Genomic DNA, 26858 nt, shown 5'->3' on the forward strand with positions numbered 1-26858 from the left:
CAGTAACGTTTGCATAATACCTGTGTACATAAATCAATATTTAGGAATACAGCTTGGCATACTGATATCTGACAGACACTCAAGCTGGTGTTTCAGTAAACATCTGTCTGCTTGAGCAAAATAAAGTAACATTAGTGGGATGCAAAATAGACTCAGTGCACCATTGTAGTAGAAAGAGCAGAGCTATTGGTCCTGGTGGAGGTTCAGTCCACTACAACAAGGCTTTTAGAAGTGGGGCGAGGTAAAGGCGTGATGGTTACAGGTGCAGACGCTCTGAGCTGTGCATCACTGCAACATGATCTCAGGTCCTCTATGTGTCTGCTTCCTCTCAGCAGCCTCTAAAGTTCACATCCAGCTCCAGTCAGTGTAAACAGTCTTGTGTAAGGAGATACATGTGCAGCTGTACCGATGTCCTAAGTTCTCCGACACGACGGGAAAGCTACTGAAATGTCCCACTGTGTGACGGGAAAGATGACTCGGCACCAATTTAATATTTATGGAACACCTTCCCCACTTGTATAGCAAAACCGTAATCTATGTTAAAATGTATGATTAGTGTTTCATAAGATAAGTGCTTATTAGTTAGGCAGTATGAACATAAGTAAGGGATAATGTACAGCTAGCCGGTCATTGTTGTGATATAAACCCCGACAGGGCATCTTGCATCGCTCTGAAGGGGTTTATTACACAACAATAATGACCCGCTAGCTGTACATTATCCCGCTTATTACACGGCTACTTACTTAAGAAATCAATAACTTGACGCCAAAATGGTCCGCCAGAGTCCGACATCAGAACTGCATTCATAGCAACGGTCTGTTATAAAGAAATATCAGACCACAGAACGCATTGATCGACCAATCAGAATCAGGTATTCGACAAAGCCGTGTAATAACATTGAATAACACACCCCAAAGAGGGACATAACATTTGACAATAACACAATTCAAAACAGATGAACGGCTACATAAACTGCTCAAATTTGGAAATAACTTGAATTTTGAATTTCCTGTGCGAGTCATATCTCATATCATATCTCATGCTTTCCCCTGGTCCGCATTGAACGACTAGGAATCTTTGAAGTGAGGCTAAAGGTGATGAAGTTATTTGTTATAATTCAATTAATTTGATCATTTTGTTGTTCCCTAAACCTGCTTTAAATATTCATTTATTCATTGCCTGATTTTTTCCAGGACAATAGCAGGTGTTTAAAAGGTATTTTAAGGTGGATTTGTTTCTTTACTACAGGAGTGCGGAAGTGAAGCTTTCTCAGCTTCTAAATACGAGTTGAGGGTTCCAGTTTTGGTGTTTCAGTGGGTTGTCAGAGTTTTAAATAAAGCAGCCAGCTGCTGGAAGGCCTTTGCACCCGCTGAGGAGAGGTGAGAGCTCCATCTTCCCGCGGCGTCCTCCGTCACTGCGTATGCCGACCCCGCCGCGTCCCAGACAGATGTGATCAGTTCGCTGCTGAAGCCGTGGACCAGCTGACTGAACTGAGAGAGCAGAGAGAAGCCGAGCGACGCCCCTCCGACCGGGTTGACCCACAGCGCCGCCAGCAGCAGCAGCAGCCCCAGCAGCACCACGGAACAAGTGGGCTGCATCTCGAACCACAAGTTCTGAATCAGGGACTGATCCCTTCCGGCTTCGGTTTCCACGCCGGCCTCCACGCCGCCACATCTGGCGCAGCAGCACACCTTAGGGACGGGTGCTTCCTCCAGGCTCCCGATGGTCACGGCGGGCCAGTGCTGCTGGAGGTGCTCTGCTGCCCGCGGGGTGACGGAGAGGTTTACCACCGAGGGCAGAGGGATTTTAATGAACTCCTCCACCCTCTCTCTGAACAAATGCACCTGCTCCAGGAAGACCAGTGGCGAGTCCTCCTCCTCTACTGATGAACCCAGGGACACCAGGTCCAGCTGCTCTTCCTGCAGGAAACAGGACGGTTATCGGTGCAGTTTTTTTTTTTTCCAATTAGCTTGTTCCTGCTTCTCAATATGAGGATTAGCTGCTTTTCTCTGTTTTATACAGTTTTAAATTCTAATATTTTGGTGTTTTTTGGATTGTTTTTCAAGATGTCACCTCGTGGCTCTGGGAACTTATGATGGATATTTCATAGACTAAACAATAAACATAATCGTTAGTTCAACGCTACACGCCAGAATACAAAAACACACAAGTATTTTAATCACAATTAAACATCCCAGACCAATTATCAAGATTATAAACAGCATTACTGTCAACACTCCCAAATTCCTCACTAGTAGAGGTCAATTTTCGATAAGATTTAGGGGAACCTAGTAGCTTTTCACATCTATCAATAAACTGTTCATCTGTCAAATGTTTCAAAAGTCGCTTATAGTCTTTATAGATATTTAAATCAATATCCTCCTCACAAACACTAACCACACACTCACATATACACACACACACTTGTCTTTTTTGATATATTTACTGTATTGTTATTGTTGTTATTATATATATCTTGTCCTAATTGTTTATCACTATTATATAGTCATATTATTTCTTTATATTAATCTTGTCTCTAGGTGGAGGCTCCAGATAAGCCCAGTGGGTTTTCTGCCTCTTCCTGCACTTTATATTATTCATTTTTTGTTATGTTGTATAGTCTTAAATTGTGCAAAACAAATAAACAAATAAACAAAAACTCAAGTCATGATTACGAGAGAGAAACTCAGACATATCCGACATGGCACTAGATCATTTCAAGGTGCCTGAAAACCAAACAAACACGGACGCCTCACGTCAAACAAAAAAGTCCGTCATTGAAAGTAGCTAAATCCAAATTCAACGGATATAACGCTAAATGTTTGTACCACATAATGACCACACATTGCATGGCAGTGGAGCACCACCAGCATCTGGCGTTCAACGACTAATTGATTACTATTGTTCATGCTAAAGTATCTAGTTAATGCACTCAAGGATGGGAAACGGTCACTAAATATGTGACGATGATGATGACGTGTGCTATGATCTGATGTAAATTGGCCGTTGAAACGCTGAAACGTACCTGTAGCTCCTTCACTTTGTGAATGAGTGGGTCGTAGAAGCGGGACACCTCTCCGCCGGCTTTATCCAGGGCCTCCAGGTAGGCGTGTCTCTTCCTGGTCAGCACCACATCCAGCGCCTGGAAAAACTGGTTGACCTCCTGTCGGTCCTGCAGCACCAGACCCTCACAGCGGGCCTTCTCCTGCTCCAGCTGCTCGCCCAGCTCACACACCTGACAGACGGACAGAGGGAGAGGGCACGACAGGAAGGTTTTTCTTTCGGGAATATCCATGTTGAGTATCTTTCCACATGAATTTGGCCATATTACATATTATCATTATTACTACTCAGGTGTAATTCAAACTGTGCCATATTTTCAGGTGGGATTTCATTTCATTCTCACTGTCTAATTTAATTTTCCACTTGTGCAATTTTGTTAATAGTCTGTTTATTGTCAATACTGTATGTACTGCTCCTATTTTTATACTTCCTTCTATTTAAATGGTTCATATTTTGTTACACAGTGTTAGCTGATGCATCTTGTTTTTTGCACCATCCCCTTTGCTGCTGTACACTGCAAAATTCCCCACTGCGGGACTAAAAAAGGAATATCTTATCTTATTGAGAGGATTTCTTACCTGTGCCCATCTCTGCTCAGAGAGTCTGGCCAGCAGTAGCGATGGAGTCTCTTTTTCTCTGATGAACGCCGCCTGCAGATCGTCTATGGGATGGCCCTGGTGCTGCCCGACCGTCAGACACAGCCCGCAGATCAGCTGCCGGTCCTGGATGCAGTACATGTTGAGCGGCTGCCTGTGGTGCTCCTGACAGGAAGGGGGTCGCGGCACAGTGTCGCTCTGGTACTGAGACAGCCAACAGACATGCAAGACGAGATGAGTATAGGAGGATTTTCATTTTCAGACTGACAGATTTCAGATTTCTCTCCTACTTTCTCAATGATGGCCCGCAGAGATACGTTGGTGGGCAGAGACTCTACGCCCATCGGGGGCAGCTCCATCACGCTGCGGCAGTGGGGGCATTTTAGCGGCAGGCGGAGCGGACGCCAGATGGAGTAGTTGGTGGACACCTGGAGCAGGTTGTCCAGGCAGGACTTGCAGAAGGTGTGCGAGCACGGCAAGACTCGCGGGTCAGAGAACAGAGAGTAGCACACGGAGCACGTCAGGTCCTCCTCTAGGTTGTCCATGGTGGAGACTAGAAGAAGAAGGTCTGGTAGAACAGCAGGATGGATGAAAAGCTAAAAACACATTCACTTGCTACAACTGTAAAGTGAATATAACCTGGTGACGACTAATGGGACGGAGTTTAGAAAGTCAAACAACAGAAAATTTAACTATTTTAATAATCAATTCATTTGTTTTCCGAGCAACAGTTGAAGGTTCCAGCTGTGTGACTGATTTAACATTTTCTTTTTTGTCATATATGACAGTAAAGTGAATATCTTTGGGTTTTGGACTGTCTATTTTTCTGATATTTTAAAGACAAAATGATTAATTTAGAAAATATTCAACAGATTAATCAATAATGAAAATAATCTTTAGTTGCTTTAGTAATTGCAGCATTTTCATGACTGTGTAAAACCCATTTTGCAAGATCATCTCTAGTCTGTGACTGTCAGTGGGTTATACACTAATTAGTGCTTCTCTATATTAACAGTATGGATTGCCTCACTTGAGTGAGTCGAACCATCTTGTGCTGAAAAACAAGAAAACAGCCAAAAACCGGCTCAGCCCCTATTAGAGGATCAGTTATGCTGTGGTGTGTGTGTATGTGTATGTGTGTGTGTGTGTGTGTGTGTGTGTGTATGTATGTTTGTGTTCTCTCCTCCAGTTACAGCTTGCACCGCAGTGACAATAGGAGGCCTTCTGCCAGCACCCACCCAGTCCACGCGCACGCACGCACGCACACACACGCACGCACACACACACACACACACACACACACACACACACGCACGCGACAGGCTGTTCAGTTGTGCAACTGACCCCAAAAAACCTGATCCATTATGGAGACAAACAGCAGCACCTTTGGTGGCGCCCAGGTTCAAACAGGTAACAGGTGTCCTGCTGCTGCCTGACCAAATATTATCAATTAATTCATTTTAGCCATATGCACACATGATAATGGGTACTTTTAAAACTTCATTTTTTTTTATTTTTTTTTTTAACTCTTTAGTGTGAATCAACAATTATTTAATATAACTGTTTTCTTTCACAGGATAAGAAGCAAATAAAACTAATGTGTGGGTTCATGGGCGTTAATTTCGGCAACACCCCCAAACAACCAGGAGATCTAGTGATCCACATGATAAACTGTCTTTATTGATCTTCTATTTAAACTAATAACTTGACACTCCCCTAACACTAGTAACCACATTAGTTAGCCACATTAACAAGTTGTTGCAGCAGCTACTTTCTAATCGACCTGTTTCGTGTTTTATCATCTAGGTTATACGTTTCATTCATGGTGCATGATTTAAAAGTATGTTTTCGGTAAGAGATGTAGTAGTTTTTAGACTCACCGTGTGCTCGGAGCAAAGCAAAGCAAAGTGTGTCTGTCCACAACAAGCTCTCATTTCCTGTTCCTCCACGTGTTGCCTTCACGGGCTTCAGTACATTCCCACTGCGGAGAGCAGCAGGAGGTGGACATGGTTGAAATACTAACTTTTAATTTAGTTTATTTTTTATTTTAATGTCAGCTTTTTGAGCACGTTCAAATACTTGTGTTTAAAATACAGAAAAAAGGCAACAGTTTTAAGATGTCTGATATTTATTTATTATAAGAATTATAATTATTATAAGGATTAATAATGATGTATTTATTGGTGTATTGTGAATACTGTGTTTTTGTTGTTTGTTTGTTGTCTGACTTGGTGGCAATCGAATTTCCCCACAGGGATCAATAAAGCGGTCTATCTATCTAACCATTTTCAGACTTTAGTTGTTTGAATCGACTTTTCTTCCGCAAATAAAAGAAAATGTAAACATAATAGTTCACCTTTGTAGCGTTTTTATCTATCATTATTTCAATCTTGGAATAAATCTTGGCCTGTTTGACCTCATGTGGGTGTACCTACTCCACCCCTGTTATAACCGCTATATTTCCGATAGTCCTGAATGCATCATTTTTATTTCCTCTACTACGCATGCGTATAAAAGATCCTCCTTGACCAATCAGGCTCTGCTTTTTCCACATTTGAATTCAAGCTCAAACGTTTATGCATAATAAGTATGAATCACACCACTTCTTCTTCTCCACAACAGACCACACACACACTCAGTCTCTCAGTTTGGGTTTCACTATTTATTTTCTCGAAGACAACCTATCCTGTATAGCCTATCTCCCAAAAAAGTTTTTTTTCTGGGCAAAACCAACTTTTTTTATTTTTACCTTCCATGTCATAAAGTTTAGATTTGAAACCACATGTTTGCTAACAAGGAATGCTGCAAAAAAAAAAATACCCCTATGTTCAACAGAAGGTTTATGAGCACAATGTGTAATCATTTACTACAGTGTTTGAAGTTAACACAAAAAAATGGGAGAAGGGTAAGCTTGTACACCTAGCAGGTATAAGAGGAAAGGAGTATGGGGCTAAGGACTGCAAGGTACTAAAGGTACAGCAAACTTGTTCATGGGTTCATTTATTATTCAGGAGAACCCACTTAGGACCACTCCAGTCTGACATGTGGGACGCCCTTTGACCTTGAGAAAAAGGGAGGCTAAATCCCCTCTTAGTCTAGCTGAGATACATTAGCAGATTCATTACTGCTGCTCCTGAAATAAAGTCATTATTTTCTCAAGTATCACTAAAACGCATCATTGGATTACTCTAGAAAGACAACAAAGATTGTGGTTGAGTGATGCATATTGTAGAGGTTGTTGGCAGGTCGAAACCTATGAAACCAACCAACACACCTTCAGAAAGACTTCAGGCCTCACTTTGCAGTACATGTGCAAAACCATAGATTATTTAGCAAATCGGACACTAGTGAGGGGTAAGGGAAGGGGAAACATGTAACATTTAAGCACAGTTTTACTTAAAATGAAAATTACACTGTATCCACAGCCTAAGGAAACTAAAATACCCTAAAAAATAACTGTGCTATAGTTTAGTACATGCAAATGTTATGATTCACAATCCTACGTGAAATGGCCGTTGTTCTCTTCTCCCTTGGTGATAAGTCAAAGCTATGGCAACAATACTGCAAAGCAGTGATTTTGCTGTAAATCGAAGGAAAAGTAATGAAGTGTCACAAGGGGGAACAGGTCATTTGGTTGATTATAGTGATGGTGTCAGGATTTCACAGCATCAAGCCCATGTCTGGTGCGTAGGTTAGGGTTCTGGTGCGAGGGTGGAATACGATCGTCGTCAATCACCTTTACAGAAGCAATGAAACTAAAAGCTGAAAATAAAAAATATCATAAAAAGGAACACACTGGAGGCAAAAAGAAAAGCCCAAAAGCCACCAAATGCATCTTAATACAATGCACTGCTGCTCCACACCTGCCATTAGCATTGTCCAGTGTCAATTAATACTAACTTAACATAATTCAAAACAAAAAAATAATCCTTGTGATGATGATGATTTTTTTTTTTTTTCATATCCAAAGTTCTTCCTTTCAGGGATTTGCGGATCAGCCTCTCTCTTTCAAAGGCAGAATTTCTTTTCCTGAAACCTTTGCTAACCCCTCATTGTTGCAATTTTTGTTTCTCTTCAGATGTTGTATTTGTATTTTTTTTTCCCGTCTCTGCATGCGTTCTCACCCAGTCTCGCACAGTCACGCACGCAGCCAAGCACACAACAACTCATCCGTCCATTCTCTCGTACATGCGACACGCGCAGCCGGACTCCTGGCCCCGCCCACCAGGGGGAGAGGATGGTGCCCTGTCGGGGGCGTCTCGTTGGAGGAGATGAACCTGGCTCCTCAGCACTGAGTCCAGACATTCATACACAATGGGTCCATTCACACACATGTCTGATAGCGTGGCCGATTGGGGGAGGGGCACATTGGTGACGCCCTCTCGAGTCGGAGGACCGCAGAATTGTGATGGTTCGTGGTTCATCTCAGTTCATAATTAAAGTTATTTTCATTTCTGCATTTTGTTTGTATTGTAATATTTCAAGATCTCTTGATTTTCGTATTTTTGGATGTCCTTGGTTCTCCCCGGGCAGACATCCGAGTTTTTTTTGTTGTCGTTTGAAGTAGTTTTTCCGAAGGCGACAGCTCCAATAACACAGAAGTTATGTCGGCATGTCTCTCAACGCATTCGATGTAGATGTTTTGCTTTTTTTGCAACATGTAGCCACTCATTCTCACTCGCACCCACTCGCCATCTCAAACTTCATTTGGGCTGGTTCCCCTGGAATGCCAAATGAAATCCACACATTTTTCTCTCAGATAAGATGCAGCCATGGATCCCACGAGCCAAGCACAATGGATCAAATTTCTCACACTCTCGCTCTCTTTCGCTCTTTCTCTCCTAATTTTTTTATGTTGAACAGAGTGCTGCATCGTGAACAAAACTCCAGAATACCCCAGATGCCGTCTAGAACTGGAATCCCTCAGCTGGCACGTTGGCGGAGTTGAAGCCGTAAGTTCCACCTTGGATGGCCTCTGGGACCAGGCTGGTGTCTTCATCAATCTGAGTGAACAGACGAAGCGACGGGGCGTCAAACAATGTAGACAGTAGATCAAACACTGGTGGTGTTCATTGCATCAGGAGACAATGTTGTGCATTACGCAAGTCAAATACCAAACGCAACCTTTAACTTGTGATTATCATTTGATCTTCAGTGTATATCTTCAACATGTTCGAAGTAAAATACTGAAATACCTTCAACATTACGACACAGTAGTACTATTGAAAACCACCACTGGAAAAAAATCAACTTTGAAAGAAAAAAAAAAACTCGTAACTTACATCATCAGATGAGAAGAATTGATCAATAATTTCGTATGCCAATTTGTAGATATCTTCATTTTCGTGATTCTGCAGTTGCTCCACCTTTTCCAAACCTGTGGAATAAAAAACAAAAACAAATTATACACCATTCAATAACACATGAACACTTAATGTTAATAAACTAGGGCTGTCAATAGATTAAAATATCTAATTGTGATTAATTGGATAATTGTCCGTAGTTAATGATTAATCACAAATTAATAGCACATTTTTATCTGTTCAAAATGTACCTTAAAGGGGGATTTGTCAAGTATTTAATACTCTTATCAACATGGGAGTGGACAAATATGATTGTTTTATGCAAATGTATGTAAATATTTATTATTGGAAATCACATAACACAAAACAATGACAAATATTGTCCAGAAACCCTCACAGGTACTGCATTTAGCATAAAAAAAGTTGCTCAAATCGTAACATGGCAAACTGCAGTCCAACAGGTTACAACAGCTGTCAGTGTGTCAGTGTGCTGACTCGACTATGACTTGCCCCAAACTGCATGTGAGTATCATAAAGTGGGCATGTCTGTAAAGGGGAGACTCGTGGGTACCCATAGAACCCATTTTCATTCACATATCTTGAGGTCAGAGGTCAAGGGACCCCTTTGAAAATGAGCATGACCATGAGCTTTATTTAGCCTCCTTCCCGATAAGCTAGTATGACATGGTTGGTACCGATGGATTCTTTAGGTTTCCTATTTCATATGATCATCAGTATCTTCACTCTACGTTTAAAACTGAGCCCGCAACAGCATAAAAACAGCAAGTTGCGCCAATGTGTTAAAGAAATTAGTGGCGTTAAAATGAATTTGCGTTAACGTGTTATTATCACATTAACGTTGACAACCCTAATATAAACAGAAACATGACCTTGATGGGACTTACCTCCGCATTCCTCGATGAGGTTAGCAATCATTTCGGCCTCATCGTCGGCCATCTTGAGGATATTGCTGAGGCCGTCAAGAACAACCTGCACGACCTGGGCGTCCTTCACTATCAGCAGGTTGCAGAATGGAGGGATCACCTGCTTCTCAATCAGGTGGGCCACCTGTAGGCAGCAGAGAGACGATGAGGAACATGACATGTTAGAAGGAAGGGATACTTCAACAGTGGTTCCACATTTCAAAATCACTTTTTCCTGATGTCATTTTCTTGGTTGCATATAATGATTTTAGAGATAAATTAGAAAAACGCCAATAAAGGGGTTTAACAATAAAACTCAAACTACTTTAAAGCTAATACAATTTGTAAATTACGTTTTTAAGAGTTGATATGCATCGATATGCATTGGTTTTATATTTTAATTAACTTTGTAAAATTGATTTCAACCATATTGTCCACCCCGTTCCTTCTCCCTTTTCTTCATGCAGTTTCCGTTTTTCACAACTCAAAAATGGCCAACATGTTTGTATTGTTGTAATCAAAGATCAAACATTTGATGTTTTTTTTTTTTTCGTGAGGAAGGGGTAGATGAAATTAAAGTTTAACCTCACAGCTGTCAGAGTATGTAGAGTAGGTGATTTGTTTAGCAGATTCTTACCTGATCTTTCCTTCCACTTATTGTCAGGTTGCTGATGGCCCAGGCTGCTTCCTTCTGAGTGCCAAAGTCACCCTGAAAAAAACATATATATACATGCATTCAAAAGTGAGCAAAACATATTTTCCCTATATGCTAAAATTACACATGATCCGCTTGTACTTCACACAGTTTATAAAGATAGATGGCTACACACCTTGTCGAGCAGGTGAATGATCATGGGAACTAGCTTGGCGTCGATGACGGCCTGCACCTGCTGCTGGTTGCCGGCTGTGATGTTGGACAGGAACCACACTGCCTCCTGCAGGACAAAACGCACAAATGCAGTCAGTGACTACTGTGGGAAGTCGAGCCATGGAGGTTCAAGTGTATACAGGTTTTTATTCTAACCAAAGAAGCCAGAACATATTACTGTCACACCTTCAACTAGAGAGAAGGAACCTGCTAAAGACTTAGAAATGAAACACGACAGACTGTTTATTCTCTTCTCGAGGGCTAAAACACTTTAGCGTTTTTGTGTCAGAACTGGATCAGAATCCAGAGGTCCACCCTGAGAGGTTGACCTCTGGTCGAGACGGAGCGCTGTGGGCGAGGCAAGGGCGTTTTTTGAGGCTCTAATCATCGTCCAGGTCACAAAGTGGGCCTCTTTTTTAAGTGACTGGTCTCAGATGCACTCCGATATCAGCAGAGACACGAGGTCTTCAGCACCCTCTGGCCACCAACCCATGGTATCACACATTCAATCGCATGCACACAGCTCCTCCCCAACCCCCCCAATCTGGCTCACTAACTAGTTAGTTGAAGTTGATGTCCTCTTCGTCTTCTTCATCCTCGCGATTCTCCATGTTGTGAATTCCTACAAGTGGCTATCTGTCCCGTCTATGCCTTTCACACAGCATTCATACTAGCGCAGAGTCTCTGACTTCATCACTTCCAGACATCACATCTTGCAGTAGACGGTGGCGTGTACGTGTGTAGGAGGAAGAGGGAGAAGATAGAGGATTTATTACCTTGTTGATTTTCTCCTTCGGGTGTGTGAGGAGTGCAGGGAAGTGGCTGAGAGCGTCACAGTTGAGCACCACCTGGGTCTGTTCATCTGTGCCAGTCACTATGTTCCCAACAGCCCTCAGAGCAGCAGTCTGGATATGGAGAGGGAGGGGAACATTGTTATAATACAATTTATTTATTAATTTAATCCTAAATATAATCAATCTCATCTCTAGTGTCCATGCCTGAAGTTTTATTAATCTAATCCTGAACATAATCAGCATCATGCCTGGTGTCTCTTCGTACCTGAACTTTGACCTCCTGGTGACTGAGCAGAGGGACCAGATGAGGGACGATGCCGGAGTCGATGACCATTTGGATCTGCTCGTTCCCAGCGTCCGTCAGATAGGACAGAGCCCACACTGTGTCTACCAAGATCTGGAGGCAGCAAAGAAGAAAAGAAACTAATGAATATACATTCTCAATCCTGGACAACTTCTTTTTTTTTTATTTAATTTTTATATTGAAAAAAGCATTAATTTATAAAAAAGGTTTTCTTAATTAATAATTATTAACAATTGAACATTGAACATGGGAAGTTTTCACCTTAGATATTAAAATAAAATTATATTTGATTTATTTTATTATTTTTAATTATAATATATTTATATACTGTATGTACGCATACATACATATACATGGATAAAGAGTGGGTTGTTAAACGAAGTAGCCTAATATAAACTACATTACATTCTCCCTAAATTATTCTATCAAGTCAGCTAAAGTCTGACCTTATAGGTTTAATATACTCAGTCCACTTAGACCAAATCTGGATATGTTTTTCTCTTTGGACTTTGAGTGAAAAAGACAATCTTTCCATGATATATATATATATATACATATATATATATATATATATTTCATATATTATTTCTATCCATTCGTCAATGATGGGTGGCTCAGATTTTAGCCACTTCCTTGTAACAGCCTTTTTGCGGTAGTTTGCTGCAGTTTCTTATCATTAATGTTCCACCCTTCAAATGGGATGTCATCCATGTATACAGCATCACGTCTAAAAGGAATGTCGACTCCAAACACATTATAAATATGTTTATGAACTTCCTGCCAATAAGGCACAATAACCTGGCAATTCAAGAAAATATGATTGCCGTCATTTATTCCACACAGTCTACAATATCCACTGCCACTTCCCTGATGTCGTTTCTGCAGGGGCGTAATAAAAAACCTTACGATATTTTTCCAACAAAATTCTCAAAATGCGGTTGAATTAGTTGAGTACCATTGTGGTTGACATATTCCTCTCCAGCCCTCCTCCGAAATAAAAGAAAATTCCCTCCTTTTCCCACTTTTCAGATTTGTGCTGGAGAATCCCATTATACATTCTGGAGATAATTTTATTACATGGACAAATTCTTAAGACAGTTATAGTTTAGCAGGGATTTATTTTGTGTGCGACTAGAGCTCTGCTAGTAGTTGAGTGAGGCCAAGGCACCACAGCCTGCTTAAAAAAACTGGAGAAAAAAATAATTTTACTTACACTGACATCAGTGTGGTGGATCAGCACGCAGAGAGCTGGCAGGATCTGAGAAAAGAATGAAATAGAAAAGACAGGTGAGACCATTAGGTGGAGAAAATTACAAAAAAAACAACAGAGTTCCCACGTAGCTGACACCAGTAAAAGGCTAATAGTTGAAATGGTTGCATGACCCTGTACTCTGCAATACCTGTTAGACCTTAATTAATTTTAGCACATAAAAAGCAACACACTAAATTTTCCCTCATCTAACTAGCTTAAGTTGGGTTTCCCTCAAAGGTTCCCGGGACTTTTAGTCCCTAGTATGACTTTTCAAGGAACTAAAAAGTTCCTTCAGCTCACTGTTGTCTGCATTTCCACCGCGGTCTAAAGACCTGTGAAGATTAGTCAAAGTAGTCCGCTGATGTATGAAAAAACAACATGACATGTGACGAGGGCTGCTGGTGGTTAAAGCTGTAAACACACTCTGCAGCCTAAAAGACACACTGCAAAGATATTTGCTGCTGCACGTTGGATGTAATGAATGAAATGCAGAGGAGGATTGTGAAACTAAGAGTGTCCATCTCCACAGTAAATCATATGTTCACCGTTATTTATTTGTGCTTTAGAACATTAACGTTGTGAAACAATCAGAAAATAATCGCCCTCTTCTTCTCTCTGTCGTTTTTTAAATGAGTCGGGAAGCCGACAGCAGAGCCTAACTTTACTTTTAATGTTATCAAAGAAAGAGAAATGCTCTCCCCTTGTCCTAAATCAATACTAAATACTACTTCCTTGTTTTATGAATGAAGCGGTACAGTTGAAGCAGCAGTGCTGTGTATGTGTTTAACCGATCAGCGACAGTCATCCCTGCAAAAACTCCACCCCAAAGGTTCCAGAACATTCAGAAAGTACTACCCCCGACCAGGGGCTTTTTTTGGGGGGTAAAAATGCCCCGTAAAATGTCCCCAGAACTTAATTTATACCCTGGTTCCTCCAGTCGAAATGCATTGAGTTCCTCAAAAGGTTCTTAGTTCAGGGGGAAAGTTCCTGCGGTGGAAACGGGGCATTAGGTAGACCACTGATGGTGCCTCTCTCCCCCTGCCATCCAATAAACAGGTCTCTCTTAGATTTTAGGAGAAGGGTGGAGGTAGAGTGCCTTCACTTGCATACAGCAGAGATGAGCATCCACAGCAGCAGACAGAAGAAAAAAAAAATCCCCTATATGCCTAAAGATAAGAAGGGACACCTTTTTCGATCCAACAGGTCAGAAAATATTCTAGCAGCAAGCTGTACGACAGCACGTAGGATCGTCTCTTATTTTTTGACCCGATGGTGGCTTTGAAATTAAAAGAACGTTTGATCTTTCACATTCATGATTCAGGATATCGTGCTTCTGAAAAATGTGTGAACTGAAGAAGACGTTGAATTGTTAATCCCTCACTGGCTTCCCACTAATAAACACTGAACAATGCCTTTCCGTAAACGCCCATGTTACCCAGCAACCTGGCATACACGTACTGCTAGCTCATTATAACATTCTTCCTCTACACACATACACACCTCCTGGATCGTCTCCATGGGTGGTGGAGGGTCCTTGTGGCGGCACAGATTGACCATGACCCAGGTGACGTTGCGGAGGAAGGTGATGGGGATGGAGGGACTGATGAAAGAGAGCAGGGGCTTCACCACACCCAAGCTGATCACGTAGTCTCTGCACTGAGGGCCGTCACCTGGAGAGAACAAACACATACAGATGGAGCGCATGTCGTCTCGGGAATGACTGTATTTATTTCTAACACACTCGTGTTCACACCAACAGCGACTCACCTATGATGTTGCCCAGGGCCCAGACCGCCTGTTCGCACACATTCTGGTGAGGAGAGTGAAGCAGCCTGAGGAACAGCGGCACAGCGTCTACACAAAGGACACAGATAGATGTCAATCATATAAAAGGGCATCTCATGAAGTGATGTCTCTGCTCTAGTAAGAGATAAAATGGTTACAACATCAGATCAAAACACATTAAATGACCACTTGGGCAGATCTAGACTCCAGATTTTCTAGAAGTGTGTACTTTGACTAAAATGCAATCGAGCCACAACAGGCTAAGAAAAAAAGAGACAAAGAGGGAGAGTAGGAAAACTTCAAAGTTATTTTGTTGTATATTGCTTAATGTAGACATAAAGCAATGATCCGGGACCCTTAGAACAAGATGTTAAAAAATAGATGTAAGCAGAGAAAGCTCAAGATGAAATATGCTTCATTCAAGCTTTCGAAGCCAGAGATACTTAATCTCTGCTGTTAAACCTGCATAATTAATCACAGATTGTGATATTATGCATTGTCAAGATTAATAATCCTGAAGTTCACTGATTTAAGTGTTCCAATTCCCTTTTGTTCCAGCTTGTTGGAAGTGCTGCCATTTAGTGTGATGAATCGCACCCTTAGTTTTAACGCCACTAATTTCTTTAAACCATTAACGCAACTTCCGATTTTTAGGTTGTAGCAACTCAGTTTTAAAGCTAGAGTGAAGATACTGGTATCATATGAAACTAAAAAACCTAAGGAACCCATTGGTACTAACCATGTCATACCAAGTTGTCGCGACGGAGGCTAAATAACGCTGCAAACGTGTGCAAAATTTTGGTGAGGAAAAATTTGCGTGGCCATTTTCAAAGGGGTCCCTTGACCTCTGACCTCAAGATATGTGAATGAAAATGGGTTCTATGGGTACCCACGAGACTCCCCTTTACAGACATGCCCACTTTATGATAATCACATGCAGTTTGGGGAAAGTCATAGTCAAGTCAGCACACTGACAGCTGATGTTGCCTGTTGGGTTGCAGTTTGCCATGATATGTTTTGAGCATATTTTTTTTATGTTAAATGCAGTACCTGTGAGGGTTTCTGGACAATATTTGTCATTGTTTTGTGTTGTTAATTGATTTCCAATAATAAATATATACATACATTTGCATAAAGCAGCATATTTGCCCATGTTGATAAGAGTATTAAATACTTGACAATTCTCCCTTTAAGGTACATTTTGAACAGATAAAAAAAAAAACGTGATTTATCATGATCAACTATGGACAATCATGCAATTAAATATGATCCGATATTTTAATCGCTTGACAGCCCTAACAATGATATAATAATTGAAAAATACTACAGGTTTATATTTCAGCACAGAAAGACACACCCCACTAACAGAAGTTAGTGGAGTATTCAAAAACGTGGCAAAGATAAGAAAGACACATCTAAAAGAAAAAAGATCAAATCAAGGGAAAGAGAGTGAAAGAAAGTGGTGCGTTGTGATAAAAATGGCACTTACTGGACTGGACCACAGCTTGGGTCTGCTCTGAGGTACCAGACGCTATGTTGGTTAGAGCCCAGGCTGCCTCAAACTGGAGAGATGGGCTGTCGAGGGGTGAGAGATGGTGGAAGACCGCAGTTAAAGTGAGTGTGACTGGGCAGTGGCGTCAAACAGCAAGAGCATGCTGATGAGTCATTTATATTTCTGCCATCCCTGGAAGGTGAAAACTAGAACACATTTACATAAACTGCTACAGATGTAGGCTGGGCTAAACCCCGCTCCCTTCATTTGCATAACTTTGAAGTGAACATAAACTCAACATGATCGGGAAAAAAGGGCTAGCTTGTACTATAATTATCGCACATGAAAAGGCGTGACGCACTGCTGCATGCACACAAACAGAATAACAGCCGGCTTACTTGTCATCTCTGTCCAGGCAGTGGACCAGTATAGGAAGGATCCCAGACTTAATCAGGTCATCTATGGGAGGGTTACGGTCACTGGACAACAACTTCCTACAAAAACAAAGAGGACACAAAAAAGAGCATTACTCATACTCACATAGCTTTGCTGACACATACCAACAAGACAAACCAATGACACACTGACACAAACAGCTGAAGAATGTGAAGAGTCCACATTGTAAGTCAATCACAGCCACAGTGACTGTAATGACCGGAGTATTCCCCCTGCTCGTGATGCAACATCAACATTACACAACACCAGGTAAAGTGGTGGTAAAAAAATAACAGAGAAACATGTTACATGAATTCAGTTGCCTTGTGCTGCACTTGACCCAGCTTGAGAAGGGCTGCACTATTGAGCTGCAGGGCCATTTACACTGTCCATTAATCAGACGGGGCTGACTTACTGTAAATCATCGCTGTCTAACCGAGCTGGAAAAACAATTCAGCCCCTGAAATTTCAACACGGTGTTTTGCAAGAGGTCATCAATTTTAGAAGAGAAGCTCTTAAAACAAAGTATTGGTGTACTGGTGCAGAATCTCTGGCTTACAAATACCAGATGTGAATCTGGATTACATTCAAACTAGAGCTGCAACTAATGATTATTTTTATTGTTGATTATTTTCTTGATTAATCGATTAGTTGTTTGGTCTATAAAATGTCAAAAAATGTGGATCAGTGTTTCCCAAAATCCAAGATGACGTCCTCAAATGTCTTGTTTTGTCCACAACTCAAATGTATTCAGATTACTGTCATAGAGGAGTAAAGAAACAAGAAAATATTCACATTTAAGAAGCTGGAATCAGAGAATTTTTAGTTTAAAAAAGAAAAAAATTACTAAAAGCAATTATCAAAATAGTTGGCTACTGGTTTCATAGTTGACAACTAATCGATTAATGGTTTCAGCTCTACAAACTACTACTTCAATATTACACAGCATCAATATAGTTTATGCATAGTGAAAATGTTTGAGTGGTAATATGATAATCGTGACGTGTTGTGTAACAATATTAACCATTTCACATGTCAAAAAGTAGCATTTATACTCAATGCATTAACTTAAGTCAAATAACAGGATCTCCGGTGTTTTAAATTAAAAATTCAGATTTCACCAATTCATTTAGGCCATTGTCACATCTGTAGTTTCACTTTATTTTAAATTATACAGATCGACTCCTGGTCAGATTTATGCTCAGTAGCGTGGTAAGGGATGTAAGAAAAAAAAGATACACTTGAGTGTCGCGATATTATGTTTTGAAAAATTCACAATATATCAACCTGCTTACAGTATTGCCATATATTGAATCGTAGCCCTGTATCATGAAACGCATCATATTACCAGATTCTTGCCAATATACAACCCTACTCAGTGGTAGTGTTTCTTTCAAATTCCCGCTAAATTTGCTATCATAAATTCCTGCTTTCACTGTGAGCATCGATATTACAACATGAGAAATGTGACCCTAAATGATTATACAGAGACAATAAACAATCTTCAATCATTGGCCAACTACTGGTGTAAACTGTAGTGAGACCAGAGAGATCAGTAGAGTCCATGTGTGTGAGGGTGTGTGTTCATACCTGGCAGCCTGAACAGCACTCAGCTGGATGCCCTGATTATCACTGGTGGCATTCTATAGGACAATAAGGACATTTAGTTAAACTCTGATGCATAATATACACTGCCTATGAGAGGGGTTAAATGAAGAAAAAGAACTAAATCAAACATCCTACTTACTTGTACTATTGCTTCAAGAGAGGTGTTTTGCTGAAAAAGAAACATTTTGGAGAGTCATCAGTCTAGGATAGTGCTTTGACACACATTTGTAACACGCACTAATGTAATGTGAAGAGATTTATCAGTAACGGGTACATTTTAAACTGGTGGCTAGACTTGAAAAAACAAGTCAACAAGGTTAAACACAGCAGCGCCCACCAGACAAAATCCATCTGAATGCCTTGAAGAGTGCATATCCTGGCAGCTCACCGTGAGGGTGAGCAGGCATCTGTTAGCTTCTTGCTTTGCATTAAAAACAGTCTTTCCTAAAATTGCTTTTGTATGTTAAGTTGACAAAGCACCCCTGAGAACAGTGAGCGGAGGCTCATGATTGGGAAACGCCATGAGGACAATGCAGTGACTTGCATTCTCACTTGAACCAATGTGGCGTTGTTGTGGTGCAACGGTCAGCAGGCCGGACGTGAAGGCCAGCTTTCAACAAGATAGTTTGCCAACTGGCAAGCTCACCCAACGCCCTCTACGGGAAGTTCAGTGCACAATGTAGGCTGTAATGTGTAGAGTATCCTTCTTACTTTCAATCAAGCACTGACCATGACTGCAGGCCGTATTAAATAAAGTTGGCAGATGATGTTGATTGCTTGTGCATCCTCAAATAAAAGGGGGGCAGTAGACTGGCAACAAAAGTCAAACCAGAAAAGAAAAACATTCAAACACAACCCTGCATACACAATATGCATGAGACAAAGCAGCAGAAAAATAATAAAGCTGAGGGAAAATTATGATTTAGGAAACATCTGATACATCAGAAAATGGCATATATAGTCCAACAAGCTCAGCGGGCTCACATTTTTCATTGTCAAAGAGCTAACCACAAATAGGCAACTAACAAAAAAGAAAAGAAAATGTCCTAAAGGCACAATCAATGTGTTATTTTAGACCGACTGAAAACAGTCACACGGCGGTCATCGGTTGTTAAGTATTTAAACTAGATTGGCCAACACACTCTCCACAAAAGCCTTTCTAATTTCCAATGACTCAGAGCCGCATGTCATTGTTGATATATTGCTAAGCAGCCTGTCTCAAGTCAGCCCTCTCAATACCACCAGGCAGTTACTGTGATTGAATTTCTGAACTGCTGAGTGGCCTTTTTTTATCCGGCAATAACGCCAAACCTAGAGCCCCCCTCTTAGTGATGAAGGGATTGGTGATTTATGTATTTTTTGTGATGTTGTTAGCCTAAAACTTGTAGGTCTGACATGTGCCAACACTGCATACACGCAGGGATGACTAGTGAAACATTTACTGTTGAAATTTAAGCTTAAACTACCTAATGTTTTGGCTTATCAGTTATGTTAAGATCGGCACTTACCTGAAAATAAAGTGCCTCAAAATTGCCCCAATTTTCAGGCAATTGTTTTGCATCACAAATAATTTTCTGTATGTATCGCAATTATCACCATAACCAGAACTATCACCATCAACAGTGATTATAATGTTAGTTATTTTCTTCTCTGGTACGCACTTTATACCTGCGTTCTTTCATCTGAAAATGAAAAAATAAAAATCCACACAGGTGTTCATTGCAGGGATTACATAAGCAGGCATGTCATCATGACAGCACAAAAACGCTGCATAACAGGAATCTATCTAAAAATAAATGGAAGTATTGTGCCCCAAAAGCACAGAAAATATTCAAAAAGGAACAGAAGCCTGATGAGGGAAAGTAATATCTGGTGCATTTTACCAAGGAAGATGTAGATGTACGGTCTCTTACTTTAAGAAAATGAGACACCAACAAGTACAGAGAAGGAGTGACTGCATGTTTGTTTACACTCATGCCCCACCCAACGGACATTGAGCAAGGGGACAGCATCACAGGGACAAAATGTCAGCATATCCTAAACCTCTGGAGTGTTTAACCAGTGAGATGACAAACATTTACGCCAACCTGTCATTCCCAGTGTTCAGTAGTACCTCACAGGAGCTGTACAATTCTCTGCCCTTAAAACATGAAACCTAAAACTATGTGAACTTGATTTTCTGGTGGCAGCAGACACATTTTGAGCAGAGGATGCACGAGCGTACCGATCTGAAATCTCCGTCGACATCGGAGTCATCACACAGGTCCTCGTGGGGCACATTTCTCCTCTTCAGAAGGTGCTCATCTCTTTTGTTCTGTGGCGGAGGGAACAGAAATATCACTTCATAAACATGCCAGAAGAAATTCATGATGATAACAAGGAAAACTCTGCATCTTTCATTCCATTATTCCAAATGCAGATAAAATATCAGTATTTAATATAGTTGTAAAAATAATACAAATGTATTTACCTTTCTGAGTTCCACCACTACCTCAGTCCTCTGTCTTCTCATAGTCTGTGGGCGAGACGGCATATTAACATTATTCAACAAGGAACTTTAATCCCAACCTGCCTTTGCCCAAGAGAGTGACACAAGCTACGAAATTAAATTTGGGCACAGTCTGAGATCAGGATCCCGTTTATGCGATCTGCAATATCAGTCATACCCGGGGGCATTAAGTCAACAGCCCACACACTGCATATGACAGCACCCAAACACATTTAACACGAGTCTGACCTAATGTGACTCAGCTAAAGTTATTGCAAGACCATTTCATGTGGCTTAACAAAACAGCTAACCCCCATATTCTTTGATATATATGCTTTACTTATTAGGGATGCACCGATACCTGGGCTTTACCTGAGTACCGATCCGATATCATGTGTTTAATTAATATGCTGTATGCCCTTCACTGTGTGGAAGTGACTGGGATCATTACTTTATGTGTAAGGCAACATCAGGCTTGACCTAAATATTGCTTTCCTAACTTTTTAAAACAAAATGTAACAAATAAATACAAAGATATAAATTTACTGAGTAGATATTAATTATTAAAATAATAAATGGCACAACAACAACTTGGTAAAAAATCTTCACAATTATCAGAAATTACAATTGAAGTGTAAACCTTTTTAATGTAGCAACAAATTGTTCAAAACTTAAACAGGAATTAAAATGCCAGTATATAATGTGTATAGTATATAAATATAGAATTGAATAGATCAGCCCCACTGCCACCAATATCTGATCCAGCTTTTTGAGTCAGTATCGGCCCGATATCGGTGCATTCCTAATTCTTATTAATGTTGTCACCCATAAAAACACACGCAATTACATAAATGCCAATTTATTAGGCACATCTAGCAAAACCTATTGCAGTAAGTCCTTCATGAAGGTTATAATGTTCAGATTTTGTTTGTTGAGACTGCTTAAAGAGAGGTGTTGATTCTGATTTGTGATCTTTATTACTGTAGTTTGTGCTGTGGTTCATTATAAAACAATACAATTCAACAGCACCACAAACTACAGTCTCAAAAATTACCAAGAAGTTAAATCTCTCTCAAACAGTTTCAACAAATGACATAACATTATATCCATTCATGAATGTAGGATTTATTTCCAAATATATGCCAATTTATTAGGCACATCTAGCAAAACCTATTGCAGTTAGTCCTTCATGAAGGTTATAATGTTCAGATTGTGTTTGTTGAAACTGCCTTAGAGAGGTGTTGATTCTGATTTGTGATCTTTATTATTGTAGTTTGTGCTGTGGTTCATTATAAAACAATACAATTCAACAGCACCACAAACTACAGTCTCAAAAATTAACAAGTTAAATCAGCATCATCAACACATTATATAACATTATATCCTTCATGAATGTAGGATTTATAGCAGTGATGTTATATTGGACCACATTAGTTTTAGCTGTGTACCTAATAAACTGGTAACTGCAGATACATAAATGCCAATTTACTAGGCACATCTAGCAAAACCTATTGCAGTAAGTCCTTCATGAAGGTTATAATGTTCAGATTTTGTTTGAGGTGTTGATTTTGATTTGGGGTCTTTATTACTGTAGTTTGTGCTGTGGTTCATTATAAAACAATGCAATTCAACAGCACCACAAACTACAGTCTCCCAAAATTACCAAGAAGTTGAATCAATATCCCTCTAAAACAGTTTCAACAAATTATATAACATTATATCCTTCATGAATTTAGGATTTATAGCAGTGATGTTATATTGGACCACATTAGTTTTAGCTGTGTACCTAATAAACTGGTAACTGCAGATACATAAATGCCAATTTACTAGGCACATCTAGCAAAACCTATTGCAGTAAGTCCTTCATGAAGGTTATAATGTTCAGATTTTGTTTGTTGAGACTGCTTTAGAGAGGTCTGATTTGTGATCTGCATTACTGTAGTTTGTGCTGTGGTTCATTATAAAACAATACAATTCAACAGCAGCACAAACTACAGTCTCCAAAATGACCAAGAAGTTAAATCAGCATCATCAACACATTATATAACATTATATCCTTCATGAATGTAGGATTTATAGCAGTGATGTTATATTGGACCACATTAGTTTTAGCTGTGTACCTAATAAACTGGTAACTGAGTATAAGGTTGATTATATAGCTCAGAGTGTCTTAGTTGCAGTTAAAGAGTCGATATGTGTCTGTAATGCTTGTTGTTCATCCCTGAAAGACCTCCACCATGGTAATATAACAGGTTGCTAGATGAGACAACTCGTGGCCTAGCTCGCAACACCACTTGCTAAACAGGATGTGTGAGTATATCCTGCTGCTCATATACATCTTAAGAAAGCCCGCCTGAAAACAACAACACCCCCCTGCCAAACATGAAGAGTTAGTAATGAAAGCAGAGGACATGCTGTATAATCACCTGGTAACTCATTATACCAGCGTTAAGCTACCGTTAGTAGCTTTGATCTAGATCATGTGATCGTGTGTTAACGAGCTGGTCGGGATAACCGTGTAAACCACGGAATAACATTTTATGACTCTACGCCACGATGTGAAAAAGCTCCATGTAACTTGGCCAGCTAAGAGGCTCACTGGTTTCCGCCATTGTTTTTGGTTGATAAAGACGGGGGACGGGGGATGGGTGGAGAACTGCAGCCAAACACCACCACGAAGCACCACCACCACCACCACCACCACCACCCGACGAGCCCTACCGACGAGCTTAACGGCGAGCTAGCAGTCAGCTAACTGCAGTATCAAAATAACGTTAATCTCCGCTGTGTTAGCTCACCAAACTACACAAATACCACCCAAATAACACATCAAAGTCCTTTATAGGTACTTTTAGATATAGAATAATCGTTTCCGTCGAAATAAACCCAACCCGGTGGACGTTATGCTTCAGTTACGCTAGCAATGCCCCCTCGTTGGGCCTGGCTAGCATCAAGCTAACAGAGCTAGCATCAAGCTAACAGAGCTAGCATCAAGCTAACAGAGCTAGCATCAAGCTAACAGAGCTAGCATCAAGCTAACAGAGCTAGCATCAAGCTAACACAGCTAGCATCAAGCTAACAGAGCTAGCATCAAGCTAGCATGTCCCCCCGTTGGCCCTCGCTACCATCACGCTAGCATCGAGCTAACAGAGCTAGCATCCAGCTAGCATGTCCCCCCGTTGGCCCCTGCTAGCATCAAGCTAGCATCGAGCTAACATCAAGCTAGTATCCAGCTAGCATCAAGCTAACAGAGCTAGCATCCAGCTAGCATGTCCGCCCGTTGGCCCTGGCTAGCATCTAGCTAGCATCGAGCTAACATCAAGCTAGTTTCAAGCTAGCATCCGGCTAACAGAGCTAGCATCCAGGCGGAGGCGGTGAACTCTGACTAGCTTCTCCTGACATGTTTTATAACCACCGCGGGTCTCACGGCGGTAACAAAACCAGCCAGACCGACAGAGGGGTCTCCTCTGGTGCTCTGTGAGACGCCTCTGAACCCTGAACCGAGGCTTTGGGTTACAAAGTTCCCCGATGGTTGTGAATTATAAACGACGTCACAAGGAGGTGATAGCTGGCCGCTAGCAGAGCGGAGCAGCGAGCAGCGGAGCGGCGGTACGGAGAGGAGCGATCCTCCTCCTCCACTACCAATCTGCAGAACTTTTACCTCCAAATCACGGCCCTTATTCTTGAAATTCTTCAGCCGCTGGTTGTCCAGTTTCTCGTTGTCAGCCATGTTAGTAGCCGTGGTGGGTCGTAGTTAAATACAGTATATATAGAGATTCTCCTGGTGGATTCAGCTGGTTGAGCTATAAACCCCTTTTTTTCTGGTTCCCGTTTTCTCTCTCAGCCTTCTCTCGTTAGCGGACTGTTTTCTGCTGCTCTGCTGTGTCCGCGGTGCATACTGGGATTGCCGGGTGGTGGAGGAGGAGGAGGAGGGCAGCCTCGCTCTGCGTAGAGAGGAAGGGTGGGGAAATCCCCTCCACTCTCATTGGTTTCACTGGAAACATCCATCTGCAGGGCGCCACACTCAACTACACACTAACTCAGGATGGATCAGTGTATTCAATGACTGTATATATATTTTATACACTAGTAGAAGGAAGTACATTTATTCAAGTACTACACTTACTGTAATACATGTTGATTACTTGAGTATTTTACGTCTATTTTATACCACTACATCTCTATTTTACTCTTCTTACTTTTATTTATTTTACAATTATTGATATATTATTATTATTATATATATAATATATATATATATACATATATATGTATATATATATTTTATACACTAGTAGAAGGAAGTACATTTATTCAAGTACTACACTTACTGTAATAAATGTTGATTACTTGAGTATTTTACGTCTATTTTATACCACTACATCTCTATTTTACTCTTCTTATTTTTATTTATTTTACAATTATTGATATATTATATATATAATATATATATATACATATATATATGTATATATATTTTATACACTAGTAGAAGGAAGTACATTTATTCAAGTACTACACTTACTGTAATAAATGTTGATACTTGAGTATTTTACGTCTATTTTATACCACTACATCTCTATTTTACTCTTCTTACTTTTATTTATTTTACAATTATTGATATATTATTATTATTATATATATAATATATATATACATATATATATATATATGTATATATATTTTATACACTAGTAGAAGGAAGTACATTTATTCAAGTACTACACTTACTGTAATAAATGTTGATTACTTGAGTATTTTACATCTATTTTATACCACTACATCTCTATTTTACTCTTCTTACTTTTATTTATTTTACAATTATTGATATATTATTATTATTATATATATAATATATATATATATACATATATATGTATATATATATTTTATACACTAGTAGAAGGAAGTACATTTATTCAAGTACTACACTTACTGTAATAAATGTTGATTACTTGAGTATTTTACGTCTATTTTATACCACTACATCTCTATTTTACTCTTCTTATTTTTATTTATTTTACAATTATTGATATATTATATATATAATATATATATACATATATATATGTATATATATTTTATACACTAGTAGAAGGAAGTACATTTATTCAAGTACTACACTTACTGTAATAAATGTTGATACTTGAGTATTTTACGTCTATTTTATACCACTACATCTCTATTTTACTCTTCTTACTTTTATTTATTTTACAATTATTGATATATTATTATTATTATATATATAATATATATATATACATATATATATGTATATATATATTTTATACACTAGTAGAAGGAAGTACATTTATTCAAGTACTACACTTACTGTAATAAATGTTGATTACTTGGAGTATTTTACATCTATTTTATACCACTACATCTCTATTTTACTCTTTTATTTATTTTACAATTATTGATACTTTGCAAATTAACATTTTACGTATGAAATATATAGTAATCTTAAACATATTACAATACTAAATATTATATATATAATATATATATATATATATATTATATATATTTTGATAAACATATATCCAAAATCCAAATCATACAATATCAAATCTCAAGTACATGTAGGCCCTAATGGTCTATTCAAAAAGTCCAATGAAGTTCAATTGCTCCATATTCACTAGGTGATTTTGGTACGTTGATTAACATCCATCTGCAGGGCGCGACACTCAACTACATACAAACTCAGGATTGATCATTGTATTCAATGACAATTAACCTCCATTTTAATGCATTTATATGTGTATTTTATACACTAGTAAGAAGGAAGTACATTTATTCAAGTACTAAACTTATTATAGTAAATGTTGATTACTTGAGTATTTTACATCTATTTTATACCACTACATCTCTATTTTACTTTTATTACTTTTATTTATTTTACAATTATTGATACTTTGCAAATTAACATTTTACCTATGAAATA

The 26858-nt window shown here is 39.6% G+C and overlaps 2 protein-coding genes across 2 annotated transcripts; both read right to left on the reverse strand.

Annotated features, from left to right (window-relative positions):
- Positions 1-868: 868 nt before the first annotated feature.
- trim59 (tripartite motif containing 59) lies at positions 869-5742 on the reverse strand. The gene is made up of 5 exons (XM_037775653.1): positions 5540-5742; positions 3950-4227; positions 3642-3863; positions 3026-3235; positions 869-1919 (listed from the first exon to the last, which is right to left on the reverse strand). The coding sequence occupies exons 2-5, from the start codon at positions 4202-4204 to the stop codon at positions 1311-1313; spliced, it is 1296 nt and encodes a 431-aa protein (XP_037631581.1). The 5' UTR covers positions 4205-4227; positions 5540-5742; the 3' UTR covers positions 869-1310.
- Positions 5743-6300: 558 nt separating this feature from the next.
- On the reverse strand, positions 6301-24865 carry kpna4 (karyopherin alpha 4 (importin alpha 3)). Its single transcript, XM_037775652.1, has 17 exons — positions 24573-24865; positions 20894-20938; positions 20648-20737; positions 18563-18592; positions 18406-18458; positions 16779-16874; positions 16378-16463; positions 14871-14957; positions 14604-14773; positions 13065-13109; positions 11813-11944; positions 11530-11658; positions 10716-10820; positions 10523-10594; positions 9868-10030; positions 8942-9036; positions 6301-8662 (listed from the first exon to the last, which is right to left on the reverse strand). The coding sequence occupies exons 1-17, from the start codon at positions 24639-24641 to the stop codon at positions 8567-8569; spliced, it is 1563 nt and encodes a 520-aa protein (XP_037631580.1). The 5' UTR covers positions 24642-24865; the 3' UTR covers positions 6301-8566.
- Positions 24866-26858: the final 1993 nt, after the last annotated feature.

This window comes from Sebastes umbrosus, chromosome 7 (genome assembly GCF_015220745.1).
Source record: "Sebastes umbrosus isolate fSebUmb1 chromosome 7, fSebUmb1.pri, whole genome shotgun sequence".
NCBI lineage: Eukaryota > Metazoa > Chordata > Actinopteri > Perciformes > Sebastidae > Sebastes > Sebastes umbrosus.